A 19,004-nucleotide genomic window follows, 5' to 3' on the forward strand; every position below is an offset into this window, starting at 1 on the left:
ATATTGTCACAACCCAGCTACAACTGTTGAGTATTTTCCATTCCAAAAGTGCAAACTTTTCAATGAATCCATATTGATTTACTTCCTTTGTAAGAAGGAAGATAAAATAAAAATCTTTACCAGTGTAGTCCTATCTAATTTATTGGAAAAACTAATGGATTTCTGGTAAGTATAGTGATAAGGTTCATTGTCCTCAGACAGTAAAATAGCCAGAGATAATTTTTTAATTAGAGGAAACCAGTGGTTCTCAGGCTGCTTCTTACATTTAGAGGAGACAAACACTATCCTGGATTTAGAGTGGATAAAGTGCTCATGGGTTAGTATGACAGCACAGCACTTGAAGACAACTGTTGTCAAAGTTTTGGTCCTGTTCTTTCAGCATTGATGGAAGAAATCACTACAGTTGACAAGCAAATGCTTGCAGATGACACAAGCAGCAAACAAGAATGTGATATAGGACCCTTCCTGTAGGAATGTGCTCCATGGTACATAAAACCTGGATTCTACAGCATGAGGCTTTTTCCTGTGGCATTCCCATGGCTATCTGTTTTTCTGATCTCTACAGTCTTTTGTCATTCTGGCATATGTATGAATGGGACTCTTCTGAAACAGTTCATGGAAACAATGGAGAAAAAGATGTTATCCAGATAGAGAAAACATTGAAGCATTAAACAGATCTCACGGTAACTTCAGCAAAAGAGTTTTGAAGACCTCTAATGAAGACCTTTAAGCAAAATCTCTGAGTTCATAAATGTAACATAAAAAACAATACTCTGCAAATATCATTCTTATTTACAGCAGCAACAATTAAAGGAGCAGCAAAAAGTACCAAAGACAGACTCTTTTATGTTGCTATCAAATAGACAAAACCTATACAGTCATGTTGGACAAGCCAAAAGCTGCTGTAATTATTCCAGCTTTCCTCACAAGCTGACCGATATTCCTAGGGAAAACATATTACATCTGTTCAGAATGATCCAGGGAAATACCACAGAAGGTAGAAGGAAGAAACATCATGAGAACATGATGAAATACACTTGAGAATTTTGAAACAAATACAGTCTCACAAAAGTGTCCATATGTTACTACATATACCATCAAAATTGGATTTTCTTCCTTTTTCAGAACCCAGACGAGTCAAAACACAGAATTCCTATTACATTCAAATATTCATTCATTGAATTACATTTATTGAAATATATTCATCAATTTACATTCCGTATTACATTCTACAGAAGTTGGATTTTAGTTGGCTAAACCTAATATGGCATCTATTCACCATTCTGCATCCTGCAGATTACTGATATGTAAAATATTCCTCTTGGCCATGAGGTGAGAAGTGGGTGACAGACTTTGTCTTTATGCCTAGCTGCATTATCTATTCAGTTTGAAATCTGTCACCTCAACTGAATGAGCAGAAGAAGAAAAATGAGAGTTAATCATAAAAGATCAAATCCATATCCCATCTTTCCTCAAAAAGAAATGTCATTGAGCATGATGAGATCTCTGAGTACAATAAGTTCAGTCTCTTGCTTATTGGACGGAAGTTTTTCTTTGGTAAATTCCTTGGTTTTTTGGAGGTGGAGATTTTTTTTCTGATATCAAACTAGAAGCTTGAAAGGAATCTCTGCATGGTAAGGGGAATTTCTGGCAGGTCCTTGTACGTCAGTTAAACCTTTTCTTCTTCGGGCCCTTCTGTTTAGCAGAAAAGAGATCTCATAAAATGCAAAACTAATACAAACCACTGTTCTCAGTTTGTGGGGACATGGCCAGAACGTGCTAAACTCAGGGCACCTCCAGATGGCACATAGCCTTTTGAAGTTTATAGTTAACTACTGTAGTATAGGAGCAGCTGGTCTACTTTGGTCTTTAGTGTGATTGATGTAGGATCACTGCTAGCACTTCAGTTTTCACTGTGTGTCCAGGAATCTGCAGCATCTCTGAATCTGTGAAGGATCAGATCTTCCAGCATATAACTGAAATACTTGAGATAGTTTCAAATAAAGTAAAACAGTAGGCAAGAAAGGTTACCCATGTCTGCTTTTGAGCTTTTAAACTCACAATAGACACTTCTGCATGCATCTGGTGCATTATGGTGCATGTGTATCTTTCTGTAGCCGTGCCCAATATATCTGTAAAGCACACAATTTTAAGGTGCTAACTGTGATGTTCTGCATCACAAATTTTGCAAGTACAGGTTTCCAGAAGACCTGTGTTTATAAAAGTCCAGGCTGCTAAATAGAAAAATACAAAAATCGTGTTTTGGTTAGCCACTCAATACTAATAGCTGTATATCACAAGGGACAGCAAGGACTGGAAATGACTGCCAGGTAATGAGGTTAATTTGAATGAATGAGACTACTGAGGCAAATAACGTGATGTAAATGGTCCTGGAAATTAGTAATGAACTGTGGATTTTGTGCTGTGACAATGGCTTGGTAAGTCAGTCCTAACTAAAGGTTACAGTTCGATTTTAACAGGGATCACTCATTCCAGAGTGGTAGGTGATGCAGAACACCATTTGCTGTTATTTGTTTTCCAAATTAAATTATAAAACAGAGAAGTTTAATTTCATGTATCAAACTTCTGCTGTAAGGGTTGTATCACAGGAAAAGCTGACAGATTTATAATTAATGACAGTGAAGCATAACAATAGGATCAGCTAAAGTGAATTAATAGACACTGATTTCTATTTGAAAGAGAAAATTACACTGTAATTTAGGGTACTTCAGAATGGCACTTAAAACATAGAGAATTCTTTGGTCTTGACTCTAACATAGCTATTTCTTTTGAGAGTGAAAAAGAAAAAAATCTACTTGGCTGATGTCTATTTCAATGAGGCTTGCATTATTTTCTTGTTCAAGCTCTTAAGCTTTCCTGTGTATCTTTTCAGTTCAAAGACAGCTCAGTAATCAAATGTTGCATACGTTTTCCACAAACTAGCTTTGATAAATCAGAATTTTTTTATTTATCCATAAGGTATTCCTATTCTACTATACTGCCATCCTGCAAGTCCTCTCTTGAAATTAATGAAATCAAGTGGCATATCAGCTGCAATGTGATGTATCTGCTTACTGGATGCATGCTGCTGCCATTATACAAGTTACCCTCCAACTAATTTCCAGATTGTAATGCTCATTCTGTTCCATTAAAGTGAACAGTGAGGGTCAGGAAATTGTGATAGTAAAGTAGATACTTTGTTTATCAAACTAGCAAAATCAGCAGAGAATATAAAAATATACTTAAAAATACATGCACTCTTTTTGCAAATTATCATGTCTGCAGTTTAAAACAATGTATGTACAATGTGCATAATATTTGTGCAGACACAATCTGCTCTAGATGTTTAGATGAAGTTTGGAGTTGTCCTTGTTTATCTGTATGAATAGTTTCATAAACTATGCAGTCTTATAGAAAAAATTTTCTTTGAGGTATTTACAGAAGATGCTCAGAACTTTTTAAAAAAGTTGCAGCATGTTAGAAAAGCACACTTCCTTTTTGTGCAGTGTCATTCTGACTTTGAAAATCACCAAATGAAACAGAATAGTTTTCCCATCTGGAAATGAGACTTCCCATCAAAATCTACTTTATATTGATTAAGGTATTTACCATTATACTTGAGTACCTGTTACGGTTCAATCCATGAAGGAAAAGAATCCAAGAATAGCACTTTGACTAGACATTTTAAGGGATTTATCATGGTAAATTAGACCATTAGTCTAGCTAATCCAGTATCCTGCCCCTAGTAATGGCTAGGGCTTCATAATACAGCTTCTGATTTGTACCTGCTCAGACACTGAGTGTTATTTCTCAGCTTCGTGGTGATTTGCCACATGCCTTTTAGAACTATCATGTCATGTTATGCTCAGATGCCAAAGTTATCTTCTCTATTCTTTCAGAGTTTTATTGTTTTTAATTATTTATTCTCTTTCCATGTCAATCCAAAGGAGAAGCTGCTCACTGTTACATGACAAATGAAACAAGTAGTATCTTATTATCTGATTATATCAAATTAGTGTTAATATGCATTTTGAGCAATAACTCTCTGTATTAAATCCACCAAAGGAAAGGAAAATGTTTGCTACAGTGTTGATTGAAGATTACAGCAGGTGACTCCTATAAAGAGTGCTTGGTGCTAATTGCAGAGTCATGGAACTACCAGCCTGAAGTACTTCATAAAGTCAGGCAGACCAGAGTGACAAAGAGGAGGCTGCCAAAAATGGCAAAAAGAACAAATGCAAGGGAGGGAATTCTGTAAAAATTCTTCAGAATAAAACCCAAACTAACATAATCACTCAGTTTATTACAACAAAATTCCTATCACATCTTTCGTTTTAGAGGAATTAAATGCATTTTGCAACTATCTAAAGATGATTTGCAGTGCAATTAGCTGGATAAAGTTTTAGCGGTAGAATTTTTAAATGCCTTTCATTATACAAATGGTAAAAAAAAGGGTATAATATACAGATCATTTACTAGAAAGGCTAAAAAATGCACCAAGCCCAGTAATATTCAGCTTTTTACGTAACGTAATAATAAACTGAATGCTGAATTACTCCAGTGATATACTACCCTCATAAAGAAAGGTGAGAATTGAGTCCTCACATGGTTTGAGTTTGGGCTTATTTTGGGGGGGGAGGTTTAATTTTTTTTCTTTGTTAAGTAATTTTATAATATACAAATTCATAGATAAGTTCAGGATGTAAGTAGCAGAACTTCCATTCTATTTAACAACAGTTAAATATCTACTTGTTATCTTTTTACTGTTTCTTCTATTATTCTCAAACCACAATGAAAAGCACACACACTTTATAATCCAGAATTAGCATGTCCACAGACAGGTGGTCTTGCTACCTATGAATAACTTCTAAATAATTTAACATGATAAAATGAAACAGCCAGCCTGGGGCAAGCTCCAGATAAGGGCCTCAACTCCATCACCCCCTAATAAGTAAAATGTACCGAAAGCAGTCTTAGGCTAGTGATAGTGGCATTAGTCTCTGACTGTCGAGCTTAAGAAATGCCAGTGTGTGCAATGAATATGTATTCCTTGCTGCGTTTCAATCTGCACCCTCATTGGCAAGGATTAAGGAATACTTAGACCTTGAAAGTCTTCCTATTACAAACTCCATAATATTCCTAAACAATATCTTATTACATACAGATAATCAATAGACAATCAATATGAAAGAATTGGTTCTGAAGAAAATACGTACAGTAGCCAACAGGAGACTTGCTTCTTTCTGCTTTCCTTCAGTAACTTGTGCTGCATTTTGGAGAAAATGATCTTCAAATTTCAGAAGGGGCAGCTGATAAAGTCTTTTCTTCCTTAAGAATAAAGGAGACTGTATGTTTTATGTTTTCTTCCAAAGAAACCAGAGTTTAGCCATTCATTAGAGGTCATTATACCCAGTACCCTAAACAAAAGTCATTTTGGCGTGCCACAATATTTGCAGCCACTGTTCTCTTTAAAAAAGGGATAGTCTATAATTCTATCATATTGATAACAGTCTATAGCACCAGCAATCTGCTCTTCTTTCTGCTGTAGCTTGTTGCCTACCTCTTACAAAGCAATACGACCCTAAAGAGTGGATGTAACCCAACACAAATAATAACAGTTTGCAGGATAACCACACTGTCATGCCAAAGAGGATGCTGCTTCAGTCACTGGACATAGTGGAAAAGGGGGCTTGAGTCTTTCCGCCTGTAAGGCATAACCAGGGTAGAGGACACCTGAGGGCACTTTGGTGAGGAGATGAGGAGTGTGCAGGGTTGCATGCACTTGAGATACCTAGTCAGTGAGGGAATGCAGTCCTTCTCGTGTCACATAAATTGTAGTGCACAGAGCACCATATCATGGTAACTGCTGCTGATATTTCACTAAACCATGGGAAAAGAAAGGATGCTCAGAAGAAAGAACTTTTCTTTCTGAGACCTTTTGAAACATACAATTTCTGCTAGTGTGTGAAAGGTCAACTAGGACTTGCATAATATTTCTAATTTTACTGTTTTGAGCTCAAACTCCAAAACAACTGCAGGGGTTCTACTTTTAGTGAAATATAGACAAAGTTCCAGAAGGATAGCTCACGTGCTATTTTCAGCCTGCAAAGCCGTGATAACCCATAATGACATTTTGTAATTGTAGCGTGCCGTTTACCTGAGGTGCTGTATTCCAGGTGAAGTCCTTCATACAGTCGCTAGCATTGTTGCCCATTCTTTCAACTGCATTCTAAGTAGGAACAGCCTCTCATGAAAAACTTTCAGGATCATTGAAGTGAAAACATACTGTTGAAGAAACATTACATGCAGTCGTAGCAATTAGTCAACTTCTGGTCACTCACGATTGTCAAATGCAAAGTATGCATTGAATATATTGGAAATTTCTTTGGATTCCTTTGGTCCTGTGTAAGTTGTATTACTGAGTTTCTCCACTGCGTGCCTTGAACCTCTGTGTTAGCATCAGTACTGCTCTTAGATATCTAATGCCCACTTCAAAGTTTCCCGTTTAGATCTAAAATAGAAACGAAGGGGTTACTACGCCAACATCCTTCACCTTCATAGTTACACTCTTTGTATGGAGGAACATCATAGCTCCCCTTACACTGTTTCTCGTGAAGGTGAATAGACTCTTGAGCAGGATGGATTGTGCTTTTTCAAGGTGAATTGAACATACAGCTGGATTTGCTGCACAGCCCTCTAATGGAGAAGATAAACAAAGGATTTACTCCCACTCTTTCACTGGTAGAAGTTTGAAGTGGAGCCTTACCCCCGTTTTTGCACATATCAAATAAGCTAGACAGGTAGTACTGCAGGCTGCTTGGTGGCCAGTAATTTTCATGTGTCAGGTCCCCTTATATAACCCTGTCAGTTCATCTAAATCATCATTTGTATTGCTACCTACTATGCCAATTGAATACTCTTAGACACTTGTATTAGTGCTCTTCAATCCTGATCTAAAGTATCCCACTGTTCTTGTTGCAAAGCTCTTAGACAAAAAGGTGACAAACAGTGTGGCGTTCACTGAATGAGATTGCAGTTCTTGACTTGAATTGAACAGTGTGGAGCCTTAAGAAGGAAAATATCTTGTATTATTCTAGAGCCAGTATCTCTTTCCTAAGACGTGTATATAAATGCATCTGTATGTGTGCACACAGACACTCATTTACATTACAACTCATTATAGTTCCATGCCACTAATCTGCTTGCCTGTTCTTTTCTGTAGCCCAGATGATTTACTGAATGCACTGAATGAGGGTATCAGCCGTGCTGATGTGATCATTACATCAGGAGGTGTATCTATGGGGGAAAAGGTATGCTAAATTTAACTATGACTTGCTACAATATGTGTAAGAATTTTCAAGCCAGAGTCTGTCATCAGAGCTACTACCTTTTTATTAATGTTTATTAAAAAAGGATCATACTTTTCTTTGAACACTTATATGTGAATTAATTAGGAAAATAGTCTTCAATGCTATCCTTGTTCCCTTTGTTCATGTTACTGTACTATAGTAGACATAGTACAACAGAGAAGATTTTAATTCTTAATGTGATTTACAAGTGTGTTTTTATTTAAGGAATTATTTGTGTAGTTTTGATGAGGCAGGTGCTTGCTTAATAGCACATGCAGGCAACAGACTTCTTTTTGTTCTTAGAGTAGGTAAAATGTAGATAGAATTAAGGTACTTTAAAAAAGCAACATGAGTATATAAAAAGCTCTTTTTTACTGGGCACATCTGTTTCCTGAATATGCCAAAGCTCTATCTGTTACAAAATAGTTTTAGCACATTTTGCGCCTGATAGTCCTACAGAGGCAATACATATGAGACCTAGTAAGCTGATGTATTTGCCTTTTGAATCATTAACATAATTGTTGATTGAGTTCCTGTTGGTAATCCCTGTGCCAAAACCATCAAAGAAAGTAGGGATACACAGTTGTTGATGGGGCATAGATGAACCTGCAGGACATTTATTAATCATGACTTACGTGAAGGAAAACTCATTCCTTTTTGGTCCCAGGCTGAATCTGTGAGTTTGGCAATTAAAAGAAACATCCTTCTTTTGTAACTAACAAATACTAAAGACAGTCATTAGGAGATGGCAAACATGAGTTTTTGTCACTTTTTTGAGTAGAAATCATATTGTTGGATACATCATGAAAATGGGTAATTAGTTAAACCAGTGCCAATCACTTTCAATTGCTCCAGTTGTTTTCAGTATTTTTAGAAAAATAACCAAGGACAAGTGCTGGTCTTTAAACTGGGAATGTAGTGACAGTGCAGACACAGGAACACTGGGATGTGACTGGACCGCTGAATGGTCTTACGGACATTCATGACTTCTGACTGATAACTCCTCAGTCTGAATTTGAGGCAACAGCATAAAGCCAATAGACTCTGTAGTCCACTGATGGTCTGCCCTCTGATACTGAGCCTTCTACTCTGATTCTACTGAGTTCTAATCAAATAACTGTGAACATCCAAAAAATAAATAGAAAATAAAAATGGGGTTAATGCAGACAATAATTGAGAATTCATGCCTGGCTGAAATGAGTTCCTGCTTTCCAAGTATTTCAACACACACATCCAAAAAAAAAAAAAAAAGAGAAAGGTGGGAAAACAGATGACTGTTACAGTCTGTGTCTTTAACCTCACTAAACACAAGAGATAGGGTACTACATCTTTAAGAACAGCAATTTTCAGTAAAGACTAAACAAGTAATTCACTTTGTTTTAATAACTGGATTGATTGTGTTAACGCAAAATCATTTAACTCACGTACAGGTCACCCACGGTTTTTACTTTCTAAGGAATGTTAAATACAACCCCTGTGAATTACACCATGTCCCCAGAAAATTAAAATAATTACAGTATCCTGAAAAACTATGATTTCTACAGTACATTGCAGCATTGATTTCAAAAGTACTAGGAGATCTCTGAATCTACTGCTAAATAGCTTCCATGGCAAAAGTTAAAAAACTTGATGATTTTAAGTCTTAATTTTGAATCATAAAGGTTTTTTTCCATCTTCGACGTAGAAAATGTTTTAGGTATTTGTGGGGTCCTCTAAGATTCTTATGCTATGGGTGACTTTTAAGTAAACATGTTACTGTGTCCTTGTGGAGTCTGGTTTGGCACCTAAAATGAGTCTGTCCTTTACCTTTCTAAAACAGTTGCTTTCAAGTACTGGAAATTCCCCACTGAACTGTAGCACTTTGAGGATATGGAAAGTCTTTCATCTTTGCTTGATATTTATTAATTAATTGCTTTGAATGCTTAGATGATGTAAAGCCACTTTGATGTTACTTACTTGATTTTTTTTTTTTTTTTTTCATTTAAACAGGACTATCTTAAACAGGTACTGGATATTGATCTTCACGCACAGATTCACTTTGGCAGAGTTTTTATGAAACCAGGGTAAGAAATCTTTCTGTTTAGGCAGCCTCAATGGAGGCTATATTGGGCCAAACATTCTAATGAAATGCCTCAGTAGATTTCAGTTTTCCAGATATACTAAAAAACACAGAGTAGAAATATGGAAAAATAAGCAAAATCAGGGCTATTCAGATTAGTTATCATCTTTATGGGTGAAATTAACTGGAACAAAGAGATTACTTTTTATCAGTAAGCGATACTTCTCGTATAACTTTTGCAAATCAGGTTTGGGGATTGGTGTTATACCAGCATGGTATAAACATTGCCACGGTCTACAGTGTGATCACAGAGCTCACACTGACATTGTTAGGAGATAGCCAGGAAATATAAGGACATTAAACTGCTAGTTTGCTTAAAGAGTATCTTATTTCACTTCAAAATTTGTATAAATTATCTTCCTACAAACAAGCAATTCCTTGAGAGAGGTGGAATGGCAGCTAATTTACAAAGCTTTGTCTAATTGGCATATTGAGCATAGTCATTTCAAAATAAGCACAATGCTTTATGTGTTTATTTCGCCTCAGGTAACTGTTTCAGCATTGCTTTCCTTTGCTGTAATACTGCTCGTTAATGAGTCTGCTTTATAGAGGAAATGAAAACTGCATGTTGAAAATAGGGAGTTTCACAGCACACTAGTGAAAAAATGTCTGCAGCTCTACCTCACTCGCTTTGGAGTGCAGTTTGTTTTCAAGCTAGGTTGGCATGGTCCAGCAACACAAGACCAAGCACAGCTTTGAGAAATGGTTCCCTCTAGTCCATATCTGTTGTCAGGGAGAAGAACTGAAAGTGAGTGTTTGCTAAGAAAACGGATAAATACTTTTAGTGCCTTTGCATACAATCCAATAAGGAACTGCATGTGGCCTTGGTGCTTGTGCTGCTACTGCCACCATCTCCCTTCCATAAAAGGAATGAGTGAGCTGGAAGCATGTTTCTTCCCGTGGTGGATGTAGCCCAGGCATGGAAATTGCTCACTGATGCTGACATACTCCTACAATTAGTGTAGCCAAGTCCCTGAATTGGGATATGCAGTCCAGCCTCTGCTGCTGACAGGAATGGATAACCCGATTTAGAGAATTCAAAATACTAAATTCTAGTTCTGGCTTATCTGAAAGCGAACAAAATTCTTTCTTCTAGTGATCCCTCTGTAGGCTTGTAGCAATAAACTTTTAATAACTAGCTAAAAAACCTTCAAGAAATCTTTTTTCCCCAAATGCGCATTTTCATTTTATGCCACAAGAAAGATATTTTTTAGTGCTACCAAAACATTTGGCCATCAGTTCTTAATCTAAGCACTCTCATTTTCATTGTCTGTAGTGCAATAGCAAATACTGTGTCTTGGGTTTTATTAACTGTGTAGTAAAAGATTTTAGATATGAGTTGTGATTACCATATTAGGAAAAAAATCCCTTGAGTAAGTTCCAAGAGCAAAGTCAGAATTTGATGTATGCCTGTATTTTGTTGTGCTACATGAATGTAGAGTAGTGCCTGGGATTTGCATCCCTCCACTTGATCTGAAAGTTGCTGAGCTCATGTAAAGTTCTATCTTGCCTAGCAGCACTGCCAGAAAAAAGTACTGGAAGACTTTACCAACGATGGTGTTGAAATCTCATATGAGAATTCAGAGTTACTAGTAAATATGAATCAGCAATTAGATTTTTTGTACCTTGGTTTGTGCACTGGTTATAAGAGTTGGCGATCTGATACCAGACTGCGGGTCTGGTACCCATCATGTTAGGGACGTTTTAAAACAGAAACATCAAACTTCCCATGGTAAAATAGGACATTGATCAGTCTTAGCAGATACAAAACTAGTTGGTAATGACCAAAGTGTCGCAAATCTCCAAATCTCTCTGGTCATCAACTATCATCTGCTGACCAGGTGATAGAGGTTGGCTCAAGATGAAGCCAAGGAACCCAGCCTAATTATTACTCCTGTAAAGTATCATTTCTCATGTTTAAAATGATTTTATTAACACAGGTGTGTAGAATTCTTTTTTCATGATGAGTCCCTTTTCTTTACCAGCCACATTCTCAAGCCGACATTACTGTTCTATTTGTATGATTGTAATAGCCCTCACAATGAGATGCTAAAGATCACTCGGGAGCAGCTCTGAAAGGCAGAGAAAGCTCTTCACTAATAGACCTGAGTCTTACCTGGCTGCAGCTCTGGCTGTGTATCTGAATTTGTTCATCTGCAGACTAGCTAGCATTTGCTGTTCAGAAATACTGTTCAATTGTCACCACTGCTGTAGAGACTGGAGTAAGACAAGTGGAGTCACTAATGTTATAAAAATTTGGAGACCCTTGTATGAAAAACAAACACAGCTCTGTATTGCATAATTTCAATATTACTTCTTTGTTGATTGGCTTCTAGCATGAAGACAATGCTAGAATTATGTTTTCGATGATTAGTTCATCTCCTTTTAGATGTTTCCTCTCCAGAAGCAAACTCATCTACTTAAAACTTCATAGCTGAATACCAAGAAAAACTAATTGTTCTGTCACCTCAAAGAGAGGATTATATCTCCGGTATGGAATAAGCAGCAGGTGCTACTGAACTGCTGAGAGAGAGATATTATGTTTTGTTTTCTTTTCCAAATGGTTTAAATAATATAATAATGTTAAGTCAAAGTCTAAAGCAGATATTAAATAATTTTTCCTTTTCTATAGCTTGCCAACGACTTTTGCAACTCTGGATATTGATGGCGTAAGAAAAATAATCTTTGCGCTCCCAGGTAAGATGTTTTGTGGATTCCTTTTGTTGCTGTGCAGAGATGACAGGCATGAAACAGAGTAGTGACATCACACAGTACCTGTGCCTGGTGTTGGCATCCCTAAGGAAGGTACCTGTAAGATTTTCTCAGAAATTTCCAGAAGAAATGGACTTACAGGAATGTACTAAGGAGTTCTCTTTTATTCCTGCCCTCAGAATTTACTGGTGTACAAGTCTCATTTCTTCCATCTAACAATTTCCTTGGGTTTTTTTATAAGGGTGGTTTTTTCCTAAAACTCCCTCCACCTTCACAGTAAATACCCTCTGTGTGCGTGTAAGTCAGTGCATCTACTCTGACTTACTGAAAACGGAGACAAAAATGAGGGAGTGCCAAGGAACATGTCATGGAGTATTTTTGTTAATCATGCTCCTACTGTGGAACCAAAAGAGGGCAGCACAGCTGCACCACTGGCTGCTGCGTGCCCTGGGAAAGCATCCATTCAGAGTAAACATTTACTTAGGGATCCCTGTCTTCCTAGATCAGGAGCAATTTATTTTAATCGTATCTCTCTGGCTTTCCATGAATTATGACAAAGAAATACACAAAGAATCATGGTCTTGATAAGATGGTGATTTTCAGATGTATCTCTAATGCTTTTACCCTCTCTTGCTTTAGTTGCTGTAGTACATTTTCTTACAGGAGAGAGATCAATGGAGCCTCTTTCTGATCATAGTATTTATTTGAAAACTGTCATCTAGGGAGATCCAGATGTGTAAGACAGTGGTGTTTGACAGGTGATCATACACCTCTGTTGTGAGTCAACAGAAAACATAAATCAGTAGAATTCTCCTCAGAATTTGTATTTGAAGCATTTTTCCACTCTGTTAGGGAATTGAAGGTTATTTTTCCATGTGTCTGGGAACCATTAACCATGAATCATGAACCCATATCTGTGCACAATAAACCCTGCCCCAGCCCCAGACAAATCTAGGCATAGGACAAAGGCGTGGAAGAACAGAGGCAAATGGTGGGGCCTCAGTAACAAGGGGCAATTCTGGTCAGAGCAGGATTTCAGCACACCATCATCCAGAGTGTTGCTTTCAGCAGGTGTACTTGCCACATGCCACTGCAGTCTTGAATGAAACATTTCCTGTACACAGCATGAAAAGCCCTGTAAAGTTCTTCAGAGTGAAATTGCTATAAAAATATGAGTTCACTTTCAGCAATTCACAGAGTAAATCAAGAGGGAGTCACCACCAACTTTTCTTTGTTCTACAGGCAACCCCGTGTCAGCTGTTGTCACCTGCAATCTCTTTGTTGTTCCTGCATTGAGGAAAATGCAGGGTATCCTGGATCCTCGGCCCACCATCATCAAAGCCAGGGTAAGAAGCTTGTCCTCTCTTTAAACATTCTCTCAAGATGTCGAAGCACAGCTCTTTGGGCTTTGAAAGACTGCCATGTTTGGGGAATCTGAGCCCTAGACCACTTCTGGTAGTGGAAGGAAACTCACACAAAGATACATTCTCAATCTGTTAATTGTGATAATCAGTCCCATAAGTTCTGAGAGTTAGAGGACCACCTAATGGAGCAAGATATACAGATGCAGAGGCAGACATTTGACAGTCAAGTGGGAAGGACACTTTTCTGTTTAAAAAAACTGTTTGTTGTAACCCATGGTAAAAAATGCAAAGTGATCCATAAATACCTAGAGCTGGATAGATCTGTATTAACAATAGAAAATACAAACTTTAAAGCCTTTCTGTTATCTGTATAAGTAACCCACATGACCCTCACCCTAAGCAATGTAAACCCCTCAAACTATTCACTCCTCTAATAAATCATAGATACTGTAATTCTATTTAATCTAGATGTTATTATAATGTATTTTTCTTCTATTTTTGGTTCAAATAATATACCAAGGAACACATCACCTTTTGGAGTTTCCCTAGTGTTCTTGGCTATGGGCTTTTCTCTTACTGCTTATCCCGTGTCTCTCTTTAGGGCTTCCTCAAGCATCCAGATTTTTCTTTACCTCACAGCTAAAATATTCTAAAGCAGATAGCAATTTGTAGTGACCTTCACTTTTGCATTAATATTCCAATGTGTTCCAATAAATTCCATTGTGAGCCATTTCCTGTATGTTTTCTCATTTCAAAGATTGGCCATTTCCCTTTTGTCAGAGCTAGCAGGATTTTGAATGTGAATAACATTGTTATCTTTAATGTAGATAATGTAATCCAGAGACCAGAAATGCTTTTTTCAGGAAAAAACTATCTGTGAACTCCCAGTAAAGGAACAGTTTTGGAACATTCCACTTAACGCATATAGACTCCATCACAAACTTTGATATTATAATATCACAGTTGTATTTGCCTTAAATACTGCAGTCTGTGCCTTCTACAGCTTTTAATTTTGCGCTAGATACCATCTGACCTCAAAATGCAAGGTTTTTTTCTGAGGAAAAACAACTGAACGGATTGTTCCACTATCTTGGACACTGCAGTCTGAATGCATGACATGTTCATCCTTTCTTTTTTTCTTCTGCAGTTATCATGTGATGTAAAATTGGACCCCCGCCCAGAATATCATCGGTGTATACTGACTTGGCATCACCAAGAACCACTACCTTGGGCACAGAGTACAGGTTAGTGCCTCGTCACTAACAAACACTCACACAGGTCCTTGCCTTCCTACCCACGTACCTCGAAACAACCAACCCTGGGCACGTGTTTTTTTCATACAACCTTAGTTATGCAGACTGATTTGGTGGCATACTTGTGTACCCATACATGTATATGAGTACAAAATTCAGTCACGATATGGCTTGTGAACCTAATGGTTAAAACTTCCTTTATTTGAATAAACCTGCCTTAGCACACACACACACAAACTATACCTGTATGCTTGCATATGTGCACACATTCCTTTTTATAAACAACCACCATGCTCACTTGCACTCAGGCACATTTGCTTCCTCTTGCTGTTGTGCATGTACTGAACAAACACAAGTTGGGGCATACGTAGGAGCAATACAAATATCAGAAATGTGATTCTAGCTGAACTGGAAAAGTAGAAGAGATAGCAGAGACTGTATATGTTCTCTTAAAGTAGGCCAAGGCCTTATTAGTCATTTGGCACCTAGTGATACTTCTGGATACTCAGCTGCAGTTGAGGTAAATACTAGATTTTAATACTTCATTAGCTGTGTACTTCTAAAAGGCTGACTGACAGTTTCACAAGAGATTCAGGTCCTTAAACAACTAACTGTTTTTTTGGTACATCCAAATTGTTTAACACAAAGCACTATACACGAGTCTCCACAGGGAAAATATTAGTTCCTGACTGTTTACGCAGATGAAGTTTTTACCTTTGATTCCATCACACATTCTCCAACACATTTCCAGCTATAAGTCATTACTTACATCTACAATGCTGTGTGTTGTTTAACTCTGTTTTGTTGTGCATCAGTTCTTCCCTATACAAACAGAGAGTATGGAATAATTTCTCTGTGAATCTGCAAGTCTGAAAACCAAGAAACTAAAGGGAATGACTTTTTATTGTGTTTTTGTTTTCTGTCAGTACAACCAGTATGATACTGTTCATATTCAGGATGTGTTGTGAAGCTCAGTGTCCCAAAGAAACCCATTCTTTTGGGGTCATATGTCTTACAGATTTTTACACAGCTGACACCCATAACAGGGTCCAACCTTAGGATCCCACTGAAAAACTTAAAATTCCAAGTGAAGGTTTCAAATTCTTCTTTTATTAGTTCTCAGGGTACATCTTAAGCTGGGTGTCTCTAGAGAGGGACTTCTACACCAGATCACACCCTCCAGTTATACTTGTACCATCCAGCACTCGATCCCAAAGTCCAATCACTTAATTCTGGTTGGTGACCTCTTGATTTCTTATTGGTTTTCTTTGTTGCTGGGTTGGCCTTTTTCTGAAGTTACCTTCTTCGTTCTGCTCGTATCTGCCAGTTTCAGCTAGTTCTGTGCTAGCAGCATTGATTCTATTGAAAAGTTTACTCTCTGTCAACTCTTGAGGCCCAAGGCCTCAACTATTTTAGCTACTAGTGCTAAGCAACTGATGCTAAACAGGAGTATTCAGCAGCCCAGCAGAAAAGGACGTGGGGGTGCCGGTCAACAGCTGGCTGAACATGATCCAGCAGTGTGCCCAGGGGCCAAGAAGGCCCGTGACATCCTGACCTGTATCAGCAATAGTGTGGCCAGCAGGACCAGGGCAGCGATTGTCCCCCTCTACTCCGCACTAGTGAGGCTGCACCTCGAGTGCTGTGTCCAGTTTTGGGCCCCTCACTATGAGAACAACATTGAGGTGCTGGAGCGTTTCCAGAGAAGGGCAATGGAGCTGGTGAAGGGCCTGGAGCACAAGTCCTGTGAGAAGCAGCTTCAGGGTTGTTTAGCCTGGAGAAAAGGAGGCTCAGGGGAGACCTTATTGCTTACTACAACTGAAAGGAGGTTGTGGCGAGGTGGGGGTCAGTCTCTTCTCCCAGGCAACCAGTAACGGGATAAGAGGAAATGGCCTCAAGTTGCACCAGGAGAGGTTCAGGTTGGACATCAGGAAGAATTTCTTCACTGAAAAGGTGGTTAAGCCTTGGAATGGACTGTCCAGGAAAGTGGAGTCACCATCCCTGGAGGTATTCAAGAAATGACTGGACATGGCACATAGTGCTATGGTTTATTTGAAATGGTGGTGTTCAGTTAAAGGTTGGACTCAATGAACTTGGAGGTATTTTCCAATCTAGACGATTCTAATCAGAGACAATAAAGTTAATGGAACTTATTCTATAACAATATATTAAAAATATTCTAGACTGTGATGATTTTAATGTTTGTACAACTGGATTTAGATATAAAGTAGAAAAATAAAGTAATTTTAATAAGATTGGAAATTACAACAGAAAAGCAATTTACTAGGACAAGATACATGTACAATGTTGAAGGCTGGATAGGAAAGCAATCAGCAAAGGGAGAGATAGATAATTTTGAGAGCCATTTCGATGAGAAGCTGACTAATTCTCCACAGAGCTCTCTGTTTCCGTTCACCTTGGAACAGGAAGATCTCAGCTCTATGAATAAGTTAGCCACGTAAATGTCTTCATAATAACAGCTTTTGCGTGTTGTGTGATGTGTTGCAGCGTTTGGAACTAACTGAAGATTTAACTGAAATTGTTCTCTGTCTCCTGTAGGGAATCAGATGAGCAGTCGTCTGATGAGTATGCGCAGTGCCAATGGACTGTTGATGCTACCTCCAAAGACAGAGCAGTATGTGGAGCTTCACAAGGGGGAGGTGGTGGATGTCATGGTCATTGGAAGGCTATGATGTCACCAGCAAGAGCGAAGCTTTGATGCATGTCCACATATCATTGACTGTATCCTGTAATATGCAACGGCACAGCTAGTTTTTCTGATTTGGATAAAAGTTGATCAGTATAGTCAACATCTTGAAATATATTTCAAATGGAATTTAAATAAATACCTTTTAAAAAAAAAACTTTAAAACAAATCTTAACAAAGAAATTTATTCTGATTATATCAAAGCAACTTTTTCCTTTCCTTGCAATTGCTTTGTGTGTTCAATGCTAGTTCTAATAGCGGTAGCTTTTAGTAGACAGCAGTAGGTGCCTGCAGAACTTGTGTTTTTTCTCATCTTTAAGATACAACTACTTATGCTCTTAAAACAAGGCTGTCTGCTTATTTATACTAGCGTAGACAACACTTGGATTTCCCTTATTAGTATGCTTCATAACCGCTTCACAGAGAGCTTCTGCTTGTTCTTTATCTTGTATCTCGTGTTGATGTGCACAGTGCCAAAAGCAGAGTGGCTGCACTGGGAACCCAATGAAGCCCCGAGGTTTTCTCACCTCGCTGTGCATTCAGGGATCTCTCTTGTCCCAGCAGCCACCCAGCTCAGTACTCTTGGGCAGTAACTGGATACCTTTTATTTCAACAAACAAAAAAATTGCTTCCTTAAGTGCTGACAGCCTTTTTAACCAATACATTTAAAAATGTACAGAACTGAAAACTAAAAAAAATCAAAGACTGATCTTGTACAGATATTAGTGTTACCAGCATTCGTGTGGAAATTAAATGAGCAAAGAAATAAAACTAATGTTAAACAACTCTGTACCATAACATTTTCTGTAATGATATTGAAACTTAAATGAATAAAAAAATCCTCAATCATTATTTAAAATTTCACCTGTTCAGCCTTGTTGTTTGAAACAAAAAAGTAGTAGTGATTTAAGAGGGGTTTTGGTGTGGGGGATGAGGATAGGAAGGAAGAGAAATTGTATGTGCATGATCATGGGTGAACTAAAACTACAGAGTGAGCTCTCTCTCACTCACCTCCCAAAGGACAAAATGGAAACAGTGTTTGGTGGGTGGGATTTACAATTAGATTAGTCAAAGCTGGAGAATACTTTCATTTTCCCTTTTAAACTGCATAGCAATTGCAAACAGCCCTTGTGCTGCACTGTGTGGAATTTGATAAAGTGTTCTTTTCCTCTTTCTTTTTTTCCCCCATGAGATATGAACTTTTCAGCTCTCACCAGATTATGTATTTTGGTAATTTCACATTTCATCTGGGGTTAAGACCATAGCAGTGCCCTACAACACCTTACTTCACGGAGTTCATGGGTAAAACTCTTTCCCATCAGCTCCATTCATGAAGCCAGAACATTTGTCTATAGTATTTTTTGAAGACTTAGGGAGAACACAGAAAACTGGGTTTAAATCCTGACTGCCACAGTGGACCAGAGCTGTAGTTCTATTCTAACTGCAGAGGGCATCCCTGAGGCTGGTTTTGAAACCAAACTCTTTGTTTGCTGTGGAACAGCC

The 19,004-nt window shown here is 38.0% G+C and overlaps 1 protein-coding gene across 26 annotated transcripts in view; it reads left to right on the forward strand.

Annotated features, from left to right (window-relative positions):
* GPHN (gephyrin) overlaps positions 1–18,360 on the forward strand; it is a 280,408-nt gene extending 262,048 nt beyond the window's left edge. For all 26 annotated transcript variants that reach the window (XM_027894065.1, XM_027894070.1, XM_027894069.1 and 23 more), the window contains 6 exons: positions 7,223–7,310; positions 9,339–9,412; positions 12,101–12,165; positions 13,423–13,526; positions 14,692–14,788; positions 17,354–18,360. In XM_027894065.1, the coding sequence (XP_027749866.1) occupies positions 7,223–7,310; positions 9,339–9,412; positions 12,101–12,165; positions 13,423–13,526; positions 14,692–14,788; positions 17,354–17,487 (562 nt within the window). In that variant the 3' untranslated portion in view covers positions 17,488–18,360. The remainder of the gene's footprint in view (positions 1–7,222; positions 7,311–9,338; positions 9,413–12,100; positions 12,166–13,422; positions 13,527–14,691; positions 14,789–17,353) is intronic.
* Positions 18,361–19,004: the final 644 nt, after the last annotated feature.

The sequence above is a fragment of the Empidonax traillii genome, unplaced genomic scaffold (assembly GCF_003031625.1).
Source record: "Empidonax traillii isolate 1590-97213 ecotype Southwest subspecies unplaced genomic scaffold, ASM303162v1 scaffold415:size763157, whole genome shotgun sequence".
Lineage (NCBI taxonomy): Eukaryota > Metazoa > Chordata > Aves > Passeriformes > Tyrannidae > Empidonax > Empidonax traillii.